This window comes from Aspergillus aculeatinus (genome assembly GCF_003184765.1).
Source record: "Aspergillus aculeatinus CBS 121060 unplaced genomic scaffold BO66scaffold_41, whole genome shotgun sequence".
Classification (NCBI taxonomy): domain Eukaryota; kingdom Fungi; phylum Ascomycota; class Eurotiomycetes; order Eurotiales; family Aspergillaceae; genus Aspergillus; species Aspergillus aculeatinus.
Genome location: NW_020291510.1, coordinates 102,469 through 116,636, shown reverse-complemented (window position 1 = coordinate 116,636; position 14,168 = coordinate 102,469). Strand labels below are relative to the sequence as shown.

Sequence of the window (14,168 nt, the reverse complement as noted above, 5' to 3'; positions counted from 1 at the left end):
CATTGGATTCTTCTTCTTCACTGTGAAGCTCTTGACCTTGGCTCTCACAACAGAACCCCAACCTGGAGATGATGGAGGATTATACTTTCAGTGCATTGGGAAATTTCCCCGCCACGGCGCTTGCGCCTGAGCGAATTGACCATTCCATTCCTGCCTCCAACTTGTTAGATCGACCCACTCTGTGGAATACGGGCCTCATTGCGCACCCTATCGCCCTATCGCCCTCTCTGGCTCTCTCACTCCCTGTCGGACCGTTGTACTATGAACACTAGGAGTAGCTCTCGATCTATCTTTAGTGTTCTTAGTGTTCTTGCCATGCCCTGCTCACGACTAGTCGGTGTGTCGTGCAGTTGCTCCTGCATGGCTGCCAGTCACCTGAGTCCGGGGTTGTCGGTGTCTTCTTCTTTTGCTGCTGCTTCTGCTTCCTGCCTCCCAGCAGTACGGAGTACTCGAGTCATCATTATTCATTCATGTGGCTGATAGTAGTAGTAATACTTGTCAATCCAATTGCCCATGCACAAGCAATTCCACGGTGACCCCACCCCCTCCTTCTCTGTGCTATACATAGAACGGCTTATGCCCTCTGATGTAGTCAAATCACACCAGATTTCCTGCCAAACCCGCCATTATCAGATCCCTCTATACCATTCCCTGGGAGACCTGCTCCTGCCGCTCCTGCCAAACGTTCTTACCGGAGCAGGAACAGACCATCTTGTCGTTATCCCACACCCCCGCGCTACGAGCGATGACCCCAACCAATGTGTTCGAGTCCTCCCGATCAAAGGGGCCCTCGGCATTCTTTGACACCACCATACTGCGGCCAATCATCTCCCAGATCGCGACCGGTCGATCCAAAAAGACATTGCCTCGTCCCTTTTCGTCAACCTCCACTGACCCAAAGACCCCACGTGGTTCCTTGGTGGGCTCCGTCGAGCCCAATACCTTGGCCTTGACGGCCTCCCAAATGCCTCCCGTCGACGCCGCTCCTTGCGAGATATCGCCCGCCTCGCGCACGGTCGCCACGTACTTGCCCGGGGCGAGGCCATTGATCGTCAGATCCACCAGGGTCATATTGGACGACACCTGAACCATGCGTGCCAGACCGCGGATCTTGTTCGAGACGGCAGTGGAATGTGTTTCGAGGATGCACACCGCGGAACCTGGAGACAAAAACAAAAGAAGATCACACCACCGAAGTTAGCATAATCCCATCCAACCCGACTTGGCACATCACATAAAAAGGGGGGGAGGGGACAGAGCACGTACTGTTGGAGGTGCCACTCCCTCGCAAGATCGCATCACGACCCGTAGCTTGGATGGCAGTGACAATGGAGCTGGGCGGCGCGGTGCCTTCAATGAAGACCAGTTGATCCTTCAGGCTGGCCTCAACCTTGCTGATCCCTAACACGGGTTCTGGTTAGAGCTGCGTGGGTAACGGGGAGGGGAAACTGGCTGTCATACCGTCCAACTTCTTGAGCGACGCGGAGACATCTTTGACGCAACCCTCGCAGGTCATCGGGACCGCGAAGGTGGTCTGGATTGATTAGAACCGCGTGACGCATGGCGTAGAAAGCAGCAGCACCCACCTGGAAAGGTTCAATAGTCATCTCGTCTAGTAGCGCCCTTAGATCTCCAGTCAGTAGTAATGTAGCAGCAAACAAAATCACAAAATCACAAAATCATCAGGTACTGTACGGCGTTAGTAGGAACCCCCTCCCTCCGTCCTCTTCTTGAATGCGGGCCGAGGCGGGGAGCGGCTTTGAAATCAACCTCCCGATCAGGTTTAGTTCCTTTCCAGACCCGCTCCGTCAACCCATAGCGTCATCCGGCCAATCATCCGGGTGCCCTGTCGTTCATCTTCTTGCGATAGTAGCTCCGACAGCTTCACCTCTGTCCTTCAAACCACTAGACAACAACAACGTCACAATTGCCTATGTCGTTCAACCAATAGCCTGCACATCTAGACCATGTCCTCGAAATCGCGCTGGGCCAACGACGATGACCCAGAGACGGAGGCCATCCTCGCCCAACGCAAACGCGAAAAGGAAGAGAAACGACGCGCCAAAGCCGAGAAACAACGTCAGCTAGAAGAACAGCAGCAACAACAACAACAACAACAGGCCAAACTTCAGGCTCAATCGCAAGATCCCAATTCCACGCAGACCGACGCGCCTCCACCCTCCAAGCGTCGCCGCCTCTCCAACGACCACGACCCAGCCCGACAATCCCCGCAACCATCCAAATCCAACTCCTCCGACCCTCAGACCACCGCCGAAGGGAACAACCTCCTCACACTCCCAACCTCCGAATGGGGCCCCTGTCGCCATGTCGACAACTTCGAGCGCCTCAACCACATCGAAGAAGGCAGTTACGGCTTCGTCAGCCGCGCCAAGGACATCACGACCGGCGAGATCGTGGCGCTCAAGAAACTCAAGCTGGAGCCCACCTCCGCGGAGGGATTCCCGGTGACGGGGCTCCGAGAGATCCAGACCCTATTCGAAGCCCGACATCAGAACATCATCGAACTACGGGAAGTAGTGATGGGGACCAAGATGGATGAGTACGTTTTCACTTTTTGTGTCAAAAACACACACTACGCCGCACGCCATGAAGACACCCCTCTCCCTCCCTCAAAATCATTCCCCAAACCACTCCATGTACTAACACGATTCCCCCCAAACCAGAGTCTACCTAGTCATGCCCTTCGTCGAACACGACCTCAAGACCCTCCTCGACGACATGCGCGAGCCCTTCCTCCCGTCCGAAACCAAAACCCTGCTCCTCCAGATCATCTCGGGGCTCGACTTCCTCCACGCGCAGTGGATCATGCACCGCGACCTCAAGACCTCGAACCTGCTGATGAACAACCGCGGCGAGATCAAGATCGCCGACTTCGGCATGGCGCGCTCCTACGGCGACCCGCCGCCGCCCAAGCTGACCCAGCTGGTCGTCACCCTCTGGTACCGCGCCCCGGAGCTGCTGCTGGGCGCCGACCGGTACGGCCCGGAGATCGACCTGTGGAGCATCGGGTGTATCTTCGGGGAGCTGCTGGGCAAGGAGCCCCTGCTGCAGGGCAAGAATGAGGTCGATCAGGTGTCCGAGGTATGAATCATTGCTTGTCCACCTTCAATCACTCCTTCAAAAAAAAAAGCGAGAAGTTGACGACGGTCCAAATAGATCTTCGCCTTAACCGGGCCCCCAACCACCCAAATGTGGCCTGAATTCCGATCCCTTCCTAATGCCAAATCTCTTCGACTCCCGTCGTCGTCCTCATCCTCAGCTGCCCCGGGCGGTAGTGGTGCCGCTAATCCGCCGCTCTTACCGCGCGGCAAGTTCCCCTACCTGACCAACGAAGGCCTACGGCTGCTTTCGTCGCTCCTGGCGCTGAACCCCAATGCCCGCCCGTCGGCCAAGCAGTGTCTGGCCCATCCGTACTTCCGGGAAGACCCCCGGCCCAAACCCAAGGAGATGTTCCCTACCTTCCCATCCAAGGCGGGCCAGGAGAAACGGAGACGACGGGAGACCCCCGAGGCGCCGAAGCGCGGCCAAGAAGCCCCAAAGTTGGATTTCGCGAGCGTGTTTGGGGGTGCGCAGGCGGGTGGTGATGGTCCGGAGGCCGGGGCTGGGTTTACCTTGCGCCTGGGGTAGTGCTCCCTTGGCTGTGAAGCGTGTACTTTTACGATTGGACTATATATAGAGCTACGCATCGTGGGTGTGACAGACTTGGTAGTCCGTTTACGATTTTCAACACCATCATCTGGAAGGCTTCCAGGTCGCGACCTGGAGACATAATCGTTGGTTCTAAGGCATAAGAGCTGTGGAACAAGTTTAAGGGAGCGAAGAGGAAGGCTGTATTGAGAAACCCGCTCCCTGGTTCATGAGCCTCAACCTTTGGAGAGTCAATTGAGCGGTGTATGTAAAAATATGGTAGAGTCGCCTGGTCCACCAATAAAGAAGTGGCAATGCGAATTAAGAATTAAGATCTTCTGGATGAAAAATAGTACCTCGCAGGATAGCTGGAGACATAATCGTCAGTGGAGTCACTGGCTTCGCGCTCGGCGCGGGCAGATCGCGGACTTTGTAAATGTATGGCTGATCTCGGGCCCACGATCTCGGGGATCCCTTGAGCCCTGGTCGACGAATGGCGATCAAGCCCAGGCCCACTATATAAGCAGCCATCGCCAGTGAAGCTCCTCTCGGACTTGAGTGCATTATTATCACGGTCGGGGCGGATGTCGGGTGACTTGTCGACAAGGAAGTACTCGTCTCTGAGGGCGAGAAGGGACGCCAAATCGTCGGTATCAATGGTGGACCATGGCTCCTCTAACACCTGCTCCATTTCTGACATGAACCGTTGCTCTTCATTCTGGGTAAACCCCCCAATGATCTCTTCCATCGGCGGACCGACTCCTGTTTGCGTTTGCTCATCCATACCAGTAATGGAAGCAGAAGCGGCCTCGTGACCTACATGTGCCGGCCCGTCAGGATCTGCTGAGCAGGTAAATGCCACATCTATCTGCGGCTTCGCATTCATCGTGTCCTCAAGGAACTCCGAAATTGGTGTGTTGACTTCAGGCTCGCAAGGCTCAGTGGCCCTTGTTGGTGTCTCCTCAGATTGGTTGAATCCATGGAACGGCGATTCGCTCTGCTGATCCACCTCGGGAGCATGGCTGTCTCTAATCCCCAATCGGTCGCACAATTTCAAGGACTCCATGGCGAAGTCGGCGTCTATTATCTGGGGCGTTTCAGACACACGATTAGTCTTGCACACGCGAGTCATGGCTGGCTTGTAACTGTTAATCGCATTGATCGACATCCGCAGTGCGTTCGATTTGCGCGAGTTGGTGGGGGCTGAGCTTGAGGCAGTGTGAACATTGGGACTCGGGCGCGTAAAAGACTGCAACTGTGTATCCAAATCAATGGGATCATTCGATGAAGGTCCCGGTGTAGTAAGATAGTGACTGCTGCGTTCCAATTCGCTGTCCCTCGGGCTGGGTTCGTCTGAATCGTTGGGCCTGACTGACACGGTAGTGGTGGTGGTGGTGCGAGGCTCTTGGCCCGTCGCAGCCTCATCGGGCTCATTCAAAGCTTCTAATGCCTCATGGTTACCCTGGAACGCTGTGGTTTGCAACCTCGCGGTATGTCCATGTTGTGATTCCGTCGAATTGACCTCGGATCTAGGGACAGCGAGAACTGCCTCGGAGCGACAGTGACGCACAGTCGAACCATTTAGAAAAGTACTATCTGCTTCACATTCGACATGAATTGGTAGTTTCTGCAAATATTTGCCGATGTCGCCATTTGGTTCCGAAGGATATTTGCAGCTGATGCGTTGGAGGTCGGCTCCGAAATCAACATCTTCAGCAGTGCTAGCCTCGGACACCGTGGAGGAGTAGAGCGTTCCCTGCTGATCCAGCGAGTCTTTTGCCGAGTCCGCCGAGGACCAGGCGCTGGGGTTGTCGGTGCGAACAGGTGGAGGTCCACTGGATCGCCGACGTATCCCCGACCTCAGCGCAAGTAGTCCTAGATGGGCTCTTCGAAGAGATCTTCTGGGCAGATCCTGTATCCAACGACTTGTTCTTGGCGAAGCTGTCTGCTGGGAGAGATCGCAATCATCCTCCAGCCATGGCGAGGCGATAACATCAGGGTTGTGTCGCGGATCCCGCGGATTGAAGACTGGGTAGTGAATACTTTCCTCACATGCTGGCGAGGGGGCGGTAAGCCGTCGTATGGCAGCCCTAAACAATTAGCACGCCTCCTGATATTGACGAGGCAGAGGCATACCTGTTCCTGCGGCTGACGGGGTAGCAGAGGGTAAAAGAGAACGATGACGCCGGGCGACGTCTGTTGTTTCCAAATGCCGAGTCTGGTGCGTCCATTGTTCCCTCAATTGATGTCCTTTCAAGAAGAAACCTCCAAGAGAAGTTGGAATATTTAGAGCCAGCCGTGTCTTACCAAGCAGTGCCAGAAAGTCCGACGCTTGTCGTCGATTGTAAAGACGAGGTCCGGGGTTTTCCTGAATGGGATCTACTCAAAGGGCGACGCAGATTGAGGCGACGACCAGACAGGCCGAAGGAAGCCATAACAAACCCGCCACGCTGTCCGACAGGCGCATTTGCAATGTCGGACAGAGGCAGGTGTTGGGGTGGGAAGTGCCTTCCTTCCTGGCCATGACAAATGAATTGAATGTTGCACAGACGAAAGCCGAACAGAACAGCCAGTGTTGCAGCTACCCGATCATCTCGAAGAGTTGGGTTCCTTACTTGGATTTGAATCGATCGCAAGGATGAGACTGTGATAAGACATCCTGAGCCCGAAGCTCTTGACAAAAATCCCATAAGAGTCCATCGGGGGTAGGGGTATGGAGTAAAGTGTCAAATACTCGAAGTGTATGTAAATAGAAATAGAAATAGAAATAGAAATGCCGGGAAGCGGAACCCGCGCCGGAGCTCCAACTTCCAATCCGAGGATTCAATGCTTTCCTCCGCGCTTTGATTCAGCTCGACCGACCTGCGACTCTCCCTCAACATTTTTATCGACTCCCTCCGCCAACTTGTTCTCTCCACTAGGGCCTGCATACCCGGTATATTTTTATTCACTTGTCTCGAGTCAAATTACTCGTACTTTTTCCTGGTCGGTCGGACCTTCAATCGGTCTACTACCTTCCATCATGGCTGCCGGAAAGGCTGCCGCCGACTTCAATGCGATCATCCAAGCTGGTAAGCTTTTTCATCGTTCAGTGCAATCAATTCACCAGCCTAGACACTTGAGCTAAAGTCTGCCTCAAGATCGCAAAAGAAAGCAGAACGAAAACCTTGCAAACCAGCTACTCGGTAAGAACCGACAAACAAATGGGGGCGCCGCAAAGGGCGCAAAGAAGACACAGGATGCGAAGCCAGGAAGCCTCGCCAGTCGCATCGGTGTAGCCAAGGTAAATATCAACCGAACGGTATCGCGCCGGCTTCTTTGGTTGAATCAAAATACTCATCATTCATCGATCCATTCCAGCGCCCGACGTCTTCGCCCGCGAATCCTAGAACAAACCCCAAGCCTGTCATTCATCAGGCCCGCCCCAAGGCGCGTCAGACCGATCGACCTGGCGCAAAGCAGCGCCGGCCCGACGAGCAACGCCTGCTTTCTGCACTCCTTCCAGACAGCGGACAAGCAACCGTACGAGGCAGTAAGGTGGGGATGACCATCAAGGGCGCTGGCTCAGGACCCTCCGTGGTAGTCGGGAGCAACTTTGCACCGGGGACCACCGCAGCCGACATTCAAGCGGCTCTTGAGCCCGTGGCCGGCCCAGTCCTCAGCTGCTGGGTGATAACGCAGCACCCCGCAGTGTCGGCAGAGATCACCTTTGCCGAGAGACAGGGCGCGGACAGCGCGATTGCCAACTTTCACAACCAGAGGGTCAGTTATACTCGCGTTCCTTCTCAGCCTGACACTAATAAATGGCTAGGCTGATGGCCGGATCATCTCGATGCGCCTGAAACCCCTTAGCCTGGGGGCCGATAACGGTGCCACCAACTATCAGAACCCACAGAGCCCCTTCAACAACCTCCGGGAGCAAGCGGATCGAGATCGCCGCTCGCACCGCCCCGGTGAGACGACGATTCAAGACGGAAACTACGGGTTCACCGAGCAGAACCAAGCGGTCGAACCACACAGACCGCGGGGCAACAACCGCAGATGGAATAATAGGGGCTATCGTAACGGGCCCCGAAACGGCGGAGCCTCGAACCAGGACACGCAAGAGACAGGTCTCTACAGTGACCAGATGATGGTGGACGCGCCACAGCAGAACCAACAACCCCAGGGCAGGCGCTATCACCGCTGAGCCGTCACTGGCGGTAGCGAAATCTATCTACGTCACCGATATGCCGGGGAAAAATGTATACATCGGGGAAATTGAGCAGAATCTACGGGTAGAACAGAAACATGTAAACTAAATCTCATTTAATCCAAATCAAGCTTATGCCCATTTCCGGAAAGCGTTGATAATCGCCCGATAAGGCCAGGACACAATCACGTGCAGCGGAAGTTTTGCGGAGAAGTTGGAGAAAGCGTCATGTCTGTCTGAACAGCATTGCTTTAATGATTGCTCATCTCCCAACTCAACGCTAATGGAAACCTGCCTGGGGTCCTACGATCGAAACAATTGACCCTTCCTCCCGCAACGGAGCTCACTCCTCGCGTCTACCCATAGTGTAGGACGGTGCGCGCAAGATGCAGCAAGCAACCGGGCGTGCTCTGACGCATCTCCGAGCGCTCAGAAAACGCGCAACGCAGACGCAGACTCTCGTCCTGTCCACACGAAGATGTCAATCCTCATTCGACAACAAACGCCAATGGTCGACCCCTCTTGCCCAGACCCTGGCTAACGCCATGAAGGTAGATAGCATTTTCTGTTCCAAGACAAAGCCCATCTTCCCTTTCCCCAGCGCCCCCCCCCCAATATGTTCGTGCCCAATTCGCACCCTGAAACACGCACTGTCGATAGGTCTAACGCACCCGTTCCAAAACTATAGGTCACGGGCCCCATCCCCATCGCGGCGTTCATGCGCCAAGTCCTTACCTCCCCGGAAGGAGGATACTACACTACCCGGCCCGCGGGTGAGGGCGAGGTCTTCGGAAAGAAAGGCGACTTCGTGACCTCGCCGGAAATCTCGCAGGTGTTCGGTGAGCTGGTCGGGATCTGGACGATTACCGAGTGGATCGCGCAGGGACGGACAAGAAGTGGGGTGCAGCTCATGGAGGTCGGGCCGGGGAAGGGGACGTTGATGGATGATATGCTGAGGGTGAGTTTTTCCCCCTGATAGAGGGACTAGATCGCTAAAGATAGGTGACTGTTTGCGTCCCATACAGACATTCCGCAATTTCAGAAGCTTTGCGTCGAGCATCGAGGCGATATATCTGGTCGAGGCGAGTTCGACGTTGAGAGAGGTCCAGAAGCGGCTGCTCTGCGGCGAGGACGCGGCGATGGAGGAAACGGATATTGGCCACCGGAGTGTGTGCAAGTATTTTGACGTGCCGGTTATCTGGGTGGAGGATATTCGGTTGCTGCCGCATGGTGAGGATGCACTAGTCCCCTCCCTCCCTACTGTTTAGGTACGTGTGCCGTACTGATTCGATATCCCATCTTCGGGTTTTGTGTGTGCAGAGGAGGATAAAACGCCCTTCATATTCGCACACGAGTTCTTCGACGCTTTACCCATCCATGCCTTTGAGTCCGTGCCCCCGGCACCGGAGAACGAGCCGAAGGACGAGGTCATGACGCCCACGGGACCTGCGAAGCTCCGGAAACCATTGAAGGCCGCGAATGTGCCGCAATGGCGAGAGCTGCTGGTGACGCTCAACCCTAAGGCTGTGGAGGAGAACATCGAGGGAGAACCGGAGTTCAAGCTGACGCTGGCCAAGGCGTCCACGCCATCGTCCTTGGTCATTCCTGAAATTTCGGAACGGTATCGCGCTCTGAAGTCTCAGCCGGGCTCCACGATTGAGGTCAGTCCGGAGAGTCGGATCTATGCGTCTGACTTTGCAAGGCGGATCGGCGGGGCGTCAGAACCGCCTCGTACGGCCACGAAGAAGGGTGCTACTACTGCTACTGGTGGGGAAACGCCGGCTGCGGCGAAGCGTGTGCCTTCCGGTGCAGCGCTGATCATGGACTATGGGACTCTCGCTACGGTGCCCATCAACTCGCTTCGTGGAATCCAGCACCATCAAACTGTGCCGGCACTTTCGGCGCCGGGACAGGTGGATGTTAGTGCCGACGTGGACTTTACTGCGTTGGCTGAGGCGGCCATCGAGGCCAGCGAAGGCGTTGAGGTTCATGGACCGGTGGAGCAGGGTGATTTCCTGCATGCCATGGGGATCGCGGAGCGGATGCAGCAGCTGCTCAAGGGCGTGACGGATGAGTCAAAGCGGAAGACGTTAGAGACTGGCTGGAAGAGACTGGTTGAGAAAGGCGGCGGTGGGATGGGCAAGATCTACAAGGTCATGGCCATCGTTCCGGAAAATAATGGTAAGCGTCGTCCAGTTGGGTTCGGGGGAAATATCATGGCATGAGCCATTGTATACTAGAAGATAAAAAAAAAGTGTATATTAGTTTCACCGTACACTGCACCACGGTTAAATAACCTCAACGATTTTCGGTCTTGTAGAATATTCTCGTTCTAAACCGAGTGTCTCCGTATATCGCTCTGATCTCTATAATAACTCATGACCACTAGTTCCCACTATATAATCTCTAAAACAACGAAGCCACAAGGGTATAAACAAAAAATCACCACGTCATCCCCAGCAAAAGAAAAGAAACAGACCCTTTAGTACTCCCGCCAAATATCTTCCACATATGCTTGGGTCAACCGGGTGTCCTTCCCGTACTTCTCCTGCCACTGCACGAAGCCTCCTTCCAGGACAAAAACCTTCTGTTTGTGGCTTTCCTCGGCGCCGAGCACACGCTCTCTCTCCCGGGCATAACGCAGCGCCGCAGAGGGACCGCGCTGCTGACTGAGCGCACAGTGGAACACCACCTGCTCCTTGTCTTTCAGCGTGCGGACGAGTTCGGGCATGCGCACGTCCAGCGTGGAGCTAGGGACCCAGGTGGAAGAGAATATATGGCCGCCGACGTGGTCTAAATTCATTCGGGTAAGTTCCTATACGGTCTAAGTATTCGTATAAGGGAGGAACGTACCAGAGTCACGGACATCTACGATGGCCAGATTGCTGGGGGAAGTGGCCGAGAGGAGGAGGGCCGAGAGAGCATCGCGGCTCATGCGGGGAAGAGTTGCGATTGTGATGGAGGACATTTTGATATCTTGCGCGGTAGAATCTTGAGGTGGGCTTCGTTGGATGCTAAACAAATCAAACCAGGAACCTGAGTCATATACCGACTGTTGCTCCCAGATCCAATATAAATGAGGGGTAACGAGTGATGTAGTCTGTCGAGTCCGTTGGGATCTCAAGTCAATTGTTCGAAGTATGCCGCAGCTCACGTGACACGAAGATTTCCGAGCGGGAAATTCCAGCGGATAGCCATTGAGACTCCCTTCTCCGCGATCTTGCCTCCGATAACCACTCCCTCTTGTCTCAATTGGAGCGTGAGTCCTTGCGCTCATCTCAGCGGAAACACCTTCGATATCGGTTTCTGTGGTGTCCATCGCACTACGACCATCAGAGCTCTAGCCATGGAGATGCGTACCCTGTCGCAGTGTCTTCGCTCGGCTGCCCGGCCGACGACGACGACGACATCCCTTCTGTACACGAAGCAATTCGCCAGACAGTCCCTCCCAGCGATCCGTTACAACTCCTCTTCCTCGTCGTCGTCGTCGTCATCCTCACCCTCCTCGTCCTCCTCATCTTCGCCCGCGTCACCCTCCACGCCGTCGACCACATCCACATCCGCATCCGCCTCCCCCCCGGCCTCACAATCCGGCCTCCCCCCGAACCGCAAACCGCACGGAGCCTTCGGCAGCGGCGGCGGCGTCCCTTCATCGCCCAAGCCCACCACCTACAACTCCAGCGCCGACATGGCCTTCGACGAGATCTTCAGCAAGCTCCGACTGGGCGGCCGCCACGCGCCGTCGAACGATCCCTCCGCCGCGGGCGCCGGCCCGCTCGCCGGGCTCGCGGCGCAGGAGAACCTGCGCCTGGCTCCGAAGGTCAACCTGAAGCTGGGGCCCGCCCTCGGCCGGGAAATCTCCATTGAGCCCGACCGCGGCAACGATCTGTCGTCCGCGTTGCGGATGCTGGCCGCCCGCCTGGGCCAATCCCGGTTGAAGAAAATGGTCAAGGATCAGAAGTTCCACGTCCGGAAGGGACAGCTGCGCAAGGAGAAGCGGAGTGCTCGGTGGAGGAAGCTGTTCAAGTTCTCCTTCCAGGACACCCTGCGGCGCGTTGAGAAGATGAGAGCTCAGGGTTGGTAAGAGATTCTCTAGATTCCTGCGGGGTTCTGTTCTGCGGGGATTGGAGAGGCGGATGGACGGGGTGGTTTTTTTTTTAACTCTGGGGGTGTATATAACGAGATGCGGGCATGGGTTTTTTATCAGGGAGGAAAGAGGAGGTCTTGTTTTTGGGAGATAGGGATGTATTGAAGCAACGAGCACAATAGAGATTTGTTGCGGGAGGGGAAAAAGGGTGTTCACCTTGCTCTGTATACTAAATTCGGAGATTGTTTCATATTGCTATGGTTGTGTTTTTCACTTGCTATATCTCATTTGTTTTCTTGAATCCAATTGTGTCCAACAATAGAGTTATCACAAAAATGGTCTATCCATCTATCTATCCATCTAGCGGTATCTGTGGTCTATTTCCATTCCATGCCGTGCAATACAGCTATTCTGCACAAAACCATATACAGTACAGACATTTTCCAACTGCGGACAAAAAAATAAAGATCCAAGTCAGTTCAGTCCCTCTTCCCACTACCTGTATACCCTCCATAGCCAAACCCAGCCCCGGCGGCCCCATTGCCAGCCCCAGCCGAAGAGTAACCACCATAACCATTCATCTTGCCGCCGTTCCCATACGTGATTCCCACAGCCCCATTACCCACCTTTCCTCTGGAAGAAGAACTCACCCCGAGGATCCCTTCCCCCCTCCGCCGCCTGACCCCAAAAGAGCCACCGTTCCTCTCCCAATACAAAGCCACAACCGCACCGACCCCAGCAGCCATCACAAAGAACACCAGTCTGGAGAAGAAACCCGCGCCGTCGCCCCCGTTTCCTCCTCCCACCAGGGTACCAGACGTCCCCAGCCCCTGGGAAGGCCACCCAATGCCCCTCCCGCCTTCGACCCAGCTAACATGAAACGAGAACGTCAACGGCTCCCCGCGGATGACTTTCGTCCCATGGCCCGCGGTCCAGGGATCCTTGGCCGCCTCCACCACGGCCGCGGACGCCGCCTGTTCCTCATCGCTGGTATGTGTCTTCTGCATCTGTCGCTGAATAATAACATCGAACTCCGGGACCGAGTAGGCTGTGCCCGCGACGACGTAGCCCGCCGCCTTACCCTTCTTTGTCTTTTGTTTTGAATTCTTTGAATCTGCCGCGATATTGTGCGCTAGGAGGTTCATATCCGTCCAGATGTGCAGATGGCTCCGCTGGAGCGTGCCCTGGAGCGCGAAGGTGATGGGCGTGTAGGACGGGCCGTCGGTGTCGATCTCGAGCTCGTGGCTCCCCGCGGCTTGGTCGTCGGCCTCGGTGTCGGGCGTGTTGAGGAGATGCTGGGCCAAGGGGGCGGTGGGCACGCGACAGGTCATGGGCACGTCCGAGTGGACGTAGTATTCGAGGAGGTGGTAGAGCTCATCCGGGAGCGAGGCGATGGTGCAGTTGACGGTCTCGGAGACGCCGTAGTGGAGGGCGAGCGGGAGGGAGGTCTCGTTGCATGTTGGGAAGGGGATGTATTGTAGGTGTCCTTGATTGTCGGTTATCTGGAGGGTTGACAATTGAAAGTATCAGTAAACTTTTCCGCTTTTCAAGGTAATGGTGGCGATGTGATGAGGAAGAGGGGGAGTGGGTGGTGGTGTTGGTGGTGATTTACATGCTCGCCCGAGTCACTTCCAGAACCATGTGATTAGTATATTTGCTTTTCTCTTTCGAGCAAGGTTGCTAGTGAAAGAACTCACATGGTCCGATTGAGACAGGTCACTGGTATGGCTTGTCCATAACTGTACCCGGTTCTACCGCTGGACGGGGAATCGCTGGCCCCCGCCGCGGAGGTCTGAAGAAAGACGGAGAATAGAAGGCCATACTGCCAGAGAGTGTGGGCAGTTCTGCGCCTGGAGGAGGATGGCATTGTTGCTAAAAAAAAATGTTATACTTGCGCACGCCGACAAGGCGTCTGGGCTCGCTGCTAGCGATAAGGAGCGAGGACGGAGAAAGAACAGCGAGACAAACACAGTGTTGGTTGTGGTCCACGGTGATGGGGGCCGCCGCCGCAAGGGAACTAAAACTTGGTTAATTCGCCGTCATCTACCACATCTCACTCATACAGTCACTGCATCTGCTGTTCTTTCGAAATTCTGTGGTATGCCTCTCCCATCCGTACTAGCGCGATTGCTGAATCAATAACACCAATCTAGAGCAGTGCACTTCTGCACTTCTGTTTGTAGACATATACGAGAGAGATCCCTACGTTGTGCACTCTACGGTCACTAGTAGCCTCGCACC

General features: G+C 55.3%; 7 protein-coding genes across 7 annotated transcripts; 3 read left to right on the top strand and 4 right to left on the bottom strand.

Annotated features, from left to right (window-relative positions):
* Nucleotides 1-244: 244 nt before the first annotated feature.
* On the bottom strand, nt 245-1,204 carry BO66DRAFT_393750 (copper chaperone CCS1). Its single transcript, XM_025647830.1, has one exon. It carries the CDS (start codon nt 1,069-1,071, stop codon nt 640-642), a length of 432 nt encoding a protein of 143 aa, XP_025501348.1. The 5' UTR covers nt 1,072-1,204; the 3' UTR covers nt 245-639.
* A 686-nt stretch (nt 1,205-1,890) lies between these two features.
* On the top strand, nt 1,891-3,867 carry BO66DRAFT_393745 (serine/threonine-protein kinase ppk23). The gene is made up of 3 exons (XM_025647829.1): nt 1,891-2,560; nt 2,685-3,102; nt 3,178-3,867. Exons 1-3 carry the CDS (start codon nt 1,968-1,970, stop codon nt 3,646-3,648), a joined length of 1,482 nt encoding a protein of 493 aa, XP_025501347.1. The 5' UTR covers nt 1,891-1,967; the 3' UTR covers nt 3,649-3,867.
* Nucleotides 3,840-5,879, bottom strand: BO66DRAFT_473359 (uncharacterized protein; the record flags this gene model as incomplete). Its single annotated transcript, XM_025653039.1, has 2 exons — nt 3,840-5,738; nt 5,785-5,879. 2 exons carry the CDS (start codon nt 5,877-5,879, stop codon nt 3,977-3,979), a joined length of 1,857 nt encoding a protein of 618 aa, XP_025501346.1. The 3' UTR covers nt 3,840-3,976.
* Nucleotides 5,880-6,500: 621 nt separating this feature from the next.
* Nucleotides 6,501-10,080, top strand: BO66DRAFT_422114 (DUF185-domain-containing protein). The gene is made up of 8 exons (XM_025650024.1): nt 6,501-6,719; nt 6,789-6,931; nt 7,009-7,410; nt 7,460-7,783; nt 8,290-8,391; nt 8,529-8,798; nt 8,866-9,070; nt 9,161-10,080. The coding sequence occupies exons 1-8, from the start codon at nt 6,671-6,673 to the stop codon at nt 10,063-10,065; spliced, it is 2,400 nt and encodes a 799-aa protein (XP_025501345.1). The 5' UTR covers nt 6,501-6,670; the 3' UTR covers nt 10,066-10,080.
* A 113-nt stretch (nt 10,081-10,193) lies between these two features.
* Nucleotides 10,194-10,931, bottom strand: BO66DRAFT_422113 (phosphatase YCH1). Its single transcript, XM_025650023.1, has 2 exons — nt 10,694-10,931; nt 10,194-10,633 (listed from the first exon to the last, which is right to left on the bottom strand). Exons 1-2 carry the CDS (start codon nt 10,806-10,808, stop codon nt 10,323-10,325), a joined length of 426 nt encoding a protein of 141 aa, XP_025501344.1. The 5' UTR covers nt 10,809-10,931; the 3' UTR covers nt 10,194-10,322.
* Nucleotides 10,932-11,059: 128 nt separating this feature from the next.
* BO66DRAFT_393740 (mitochondrial 37S ribosomal protein bS21m) lies at nt 11,060-12,257 on the top strand. The gene has a single exon (XM_025647828.1). The coding sequence runs from the start codon at nt 11,187-11,189 to the stop codon at nt 11,922-11,924; it is 738 nt and encodes a 245-aa protein (XP_025501343.1). The 5' UTR covers nt 11,060-11,186; the 3' UTR covers nt 11,925-12,257.
* Nucleotides 12,248-13,966, bottom strand: BO66DRAFT_354661 (uncharacterized protein). Its single transcript, XM_025644831.1, has 3 exons — nt 13,625-13,966; nt 13,540-13,555; nt 12,248-13,429 (listed from the first exon to the last, which is right to left on the bottom strand). Exons 1-3 carry the CDS (start codon nt 13,792-13,794, stop codon nt 12,407-12,409), a joined length of 1,209 nt encoding a protein of 402 aa, XP_025501342.1. The 5' UTR covers nt 13,795-13,966; the 3' UTR covers nt 12,248-12,406.
* Nucleotides 13,967-14,168: the final 202 nt, after the last annotated feature.

Excerpts from the sequence above, each read along its gene's own strand:
- BO66DRAFT_393750 (XM_025647830.1), bottom strand. The coding sequence starts at position 1,071 with ATGACCCTGGTGGATCTGACGATCAATGGCCTCGCCCCGGGCAAGTAC.
- BO66DRAFT_393745 (XM_025647829.1), top strand. The coding sequence starts at position 1,968 with ATGTCCTCGAAATCGCGCTGGGCCAACGACGATGACCCAGAGACGGAG. Across the intron at positions 2,561-2,684 it reads ATGGGGACCAAGATGGATGA|AGTCTACCTAGTCATGCCCT; the intron begins GTACGTTTTCAC and ends CCCCCAAACCAG. Across the intron at positions 3,103-3,177 it reads AGGTCGATCAGGTGTCCGAG|ATCTTCGCCTTAACCGGGCC; the intron begins GTATGAATCATT and ends CGGTCCAAATAG.
- BO66DRAFT_422114 (XM_025650024.1), top strand. The coding sequence starts at position 6,671 with ATGGCTGCCGGAAAGGCTGCCGCCGACTTCAATGCGATCATCCAAGCT. Across the intron at positions 7,784-8,289 it reads TCTACAGTGACCAGATGATG|ACGCAGACTCTCGTCCTGTC; the intron begins GTGGACGCGCCA and ends CGCGCAACGCAG. Across the intron at positions 8,392-8,528 it reads CCCTGGCTAACGCCATGAAG|GTCACGGGCCCCATCCCCAT; the intron begins GTAGATAGCATT and ends CCAAAACTATAG.
- BO66DRAFT_422113 (XM_025650023.1), bottom strand. The coding sequence starts at position 10,808 with ATGTCCTCCATCACAATCGCAACTCTTCCCCGCATGAGCCGCGATGCT. Across the intron at positions 10,634-10,693 it reads CGTAGATGTCCGTGACTCTG|ACCACGTCGGCGGCCATATA; the intron begins GTACGTTCCTCC and ends GAATGAATTTAG.
- BO66DRAFT_393740 (XM_025647828.1), top strand. The coding sequence starts at position 11,187 with ATGGAGATGCGTACCCTGTCGCAGTGTCTTCGCTCGGCTGCCCGGCCG.
- BO66DRAFT_354661 (XM_025644831.1), bottom strand. The coding sequence starts at position 13,794 with ATGCCATCCTCCTCCAGGCGCAGAACTGCCCACACTCTCTGGCAGTAT.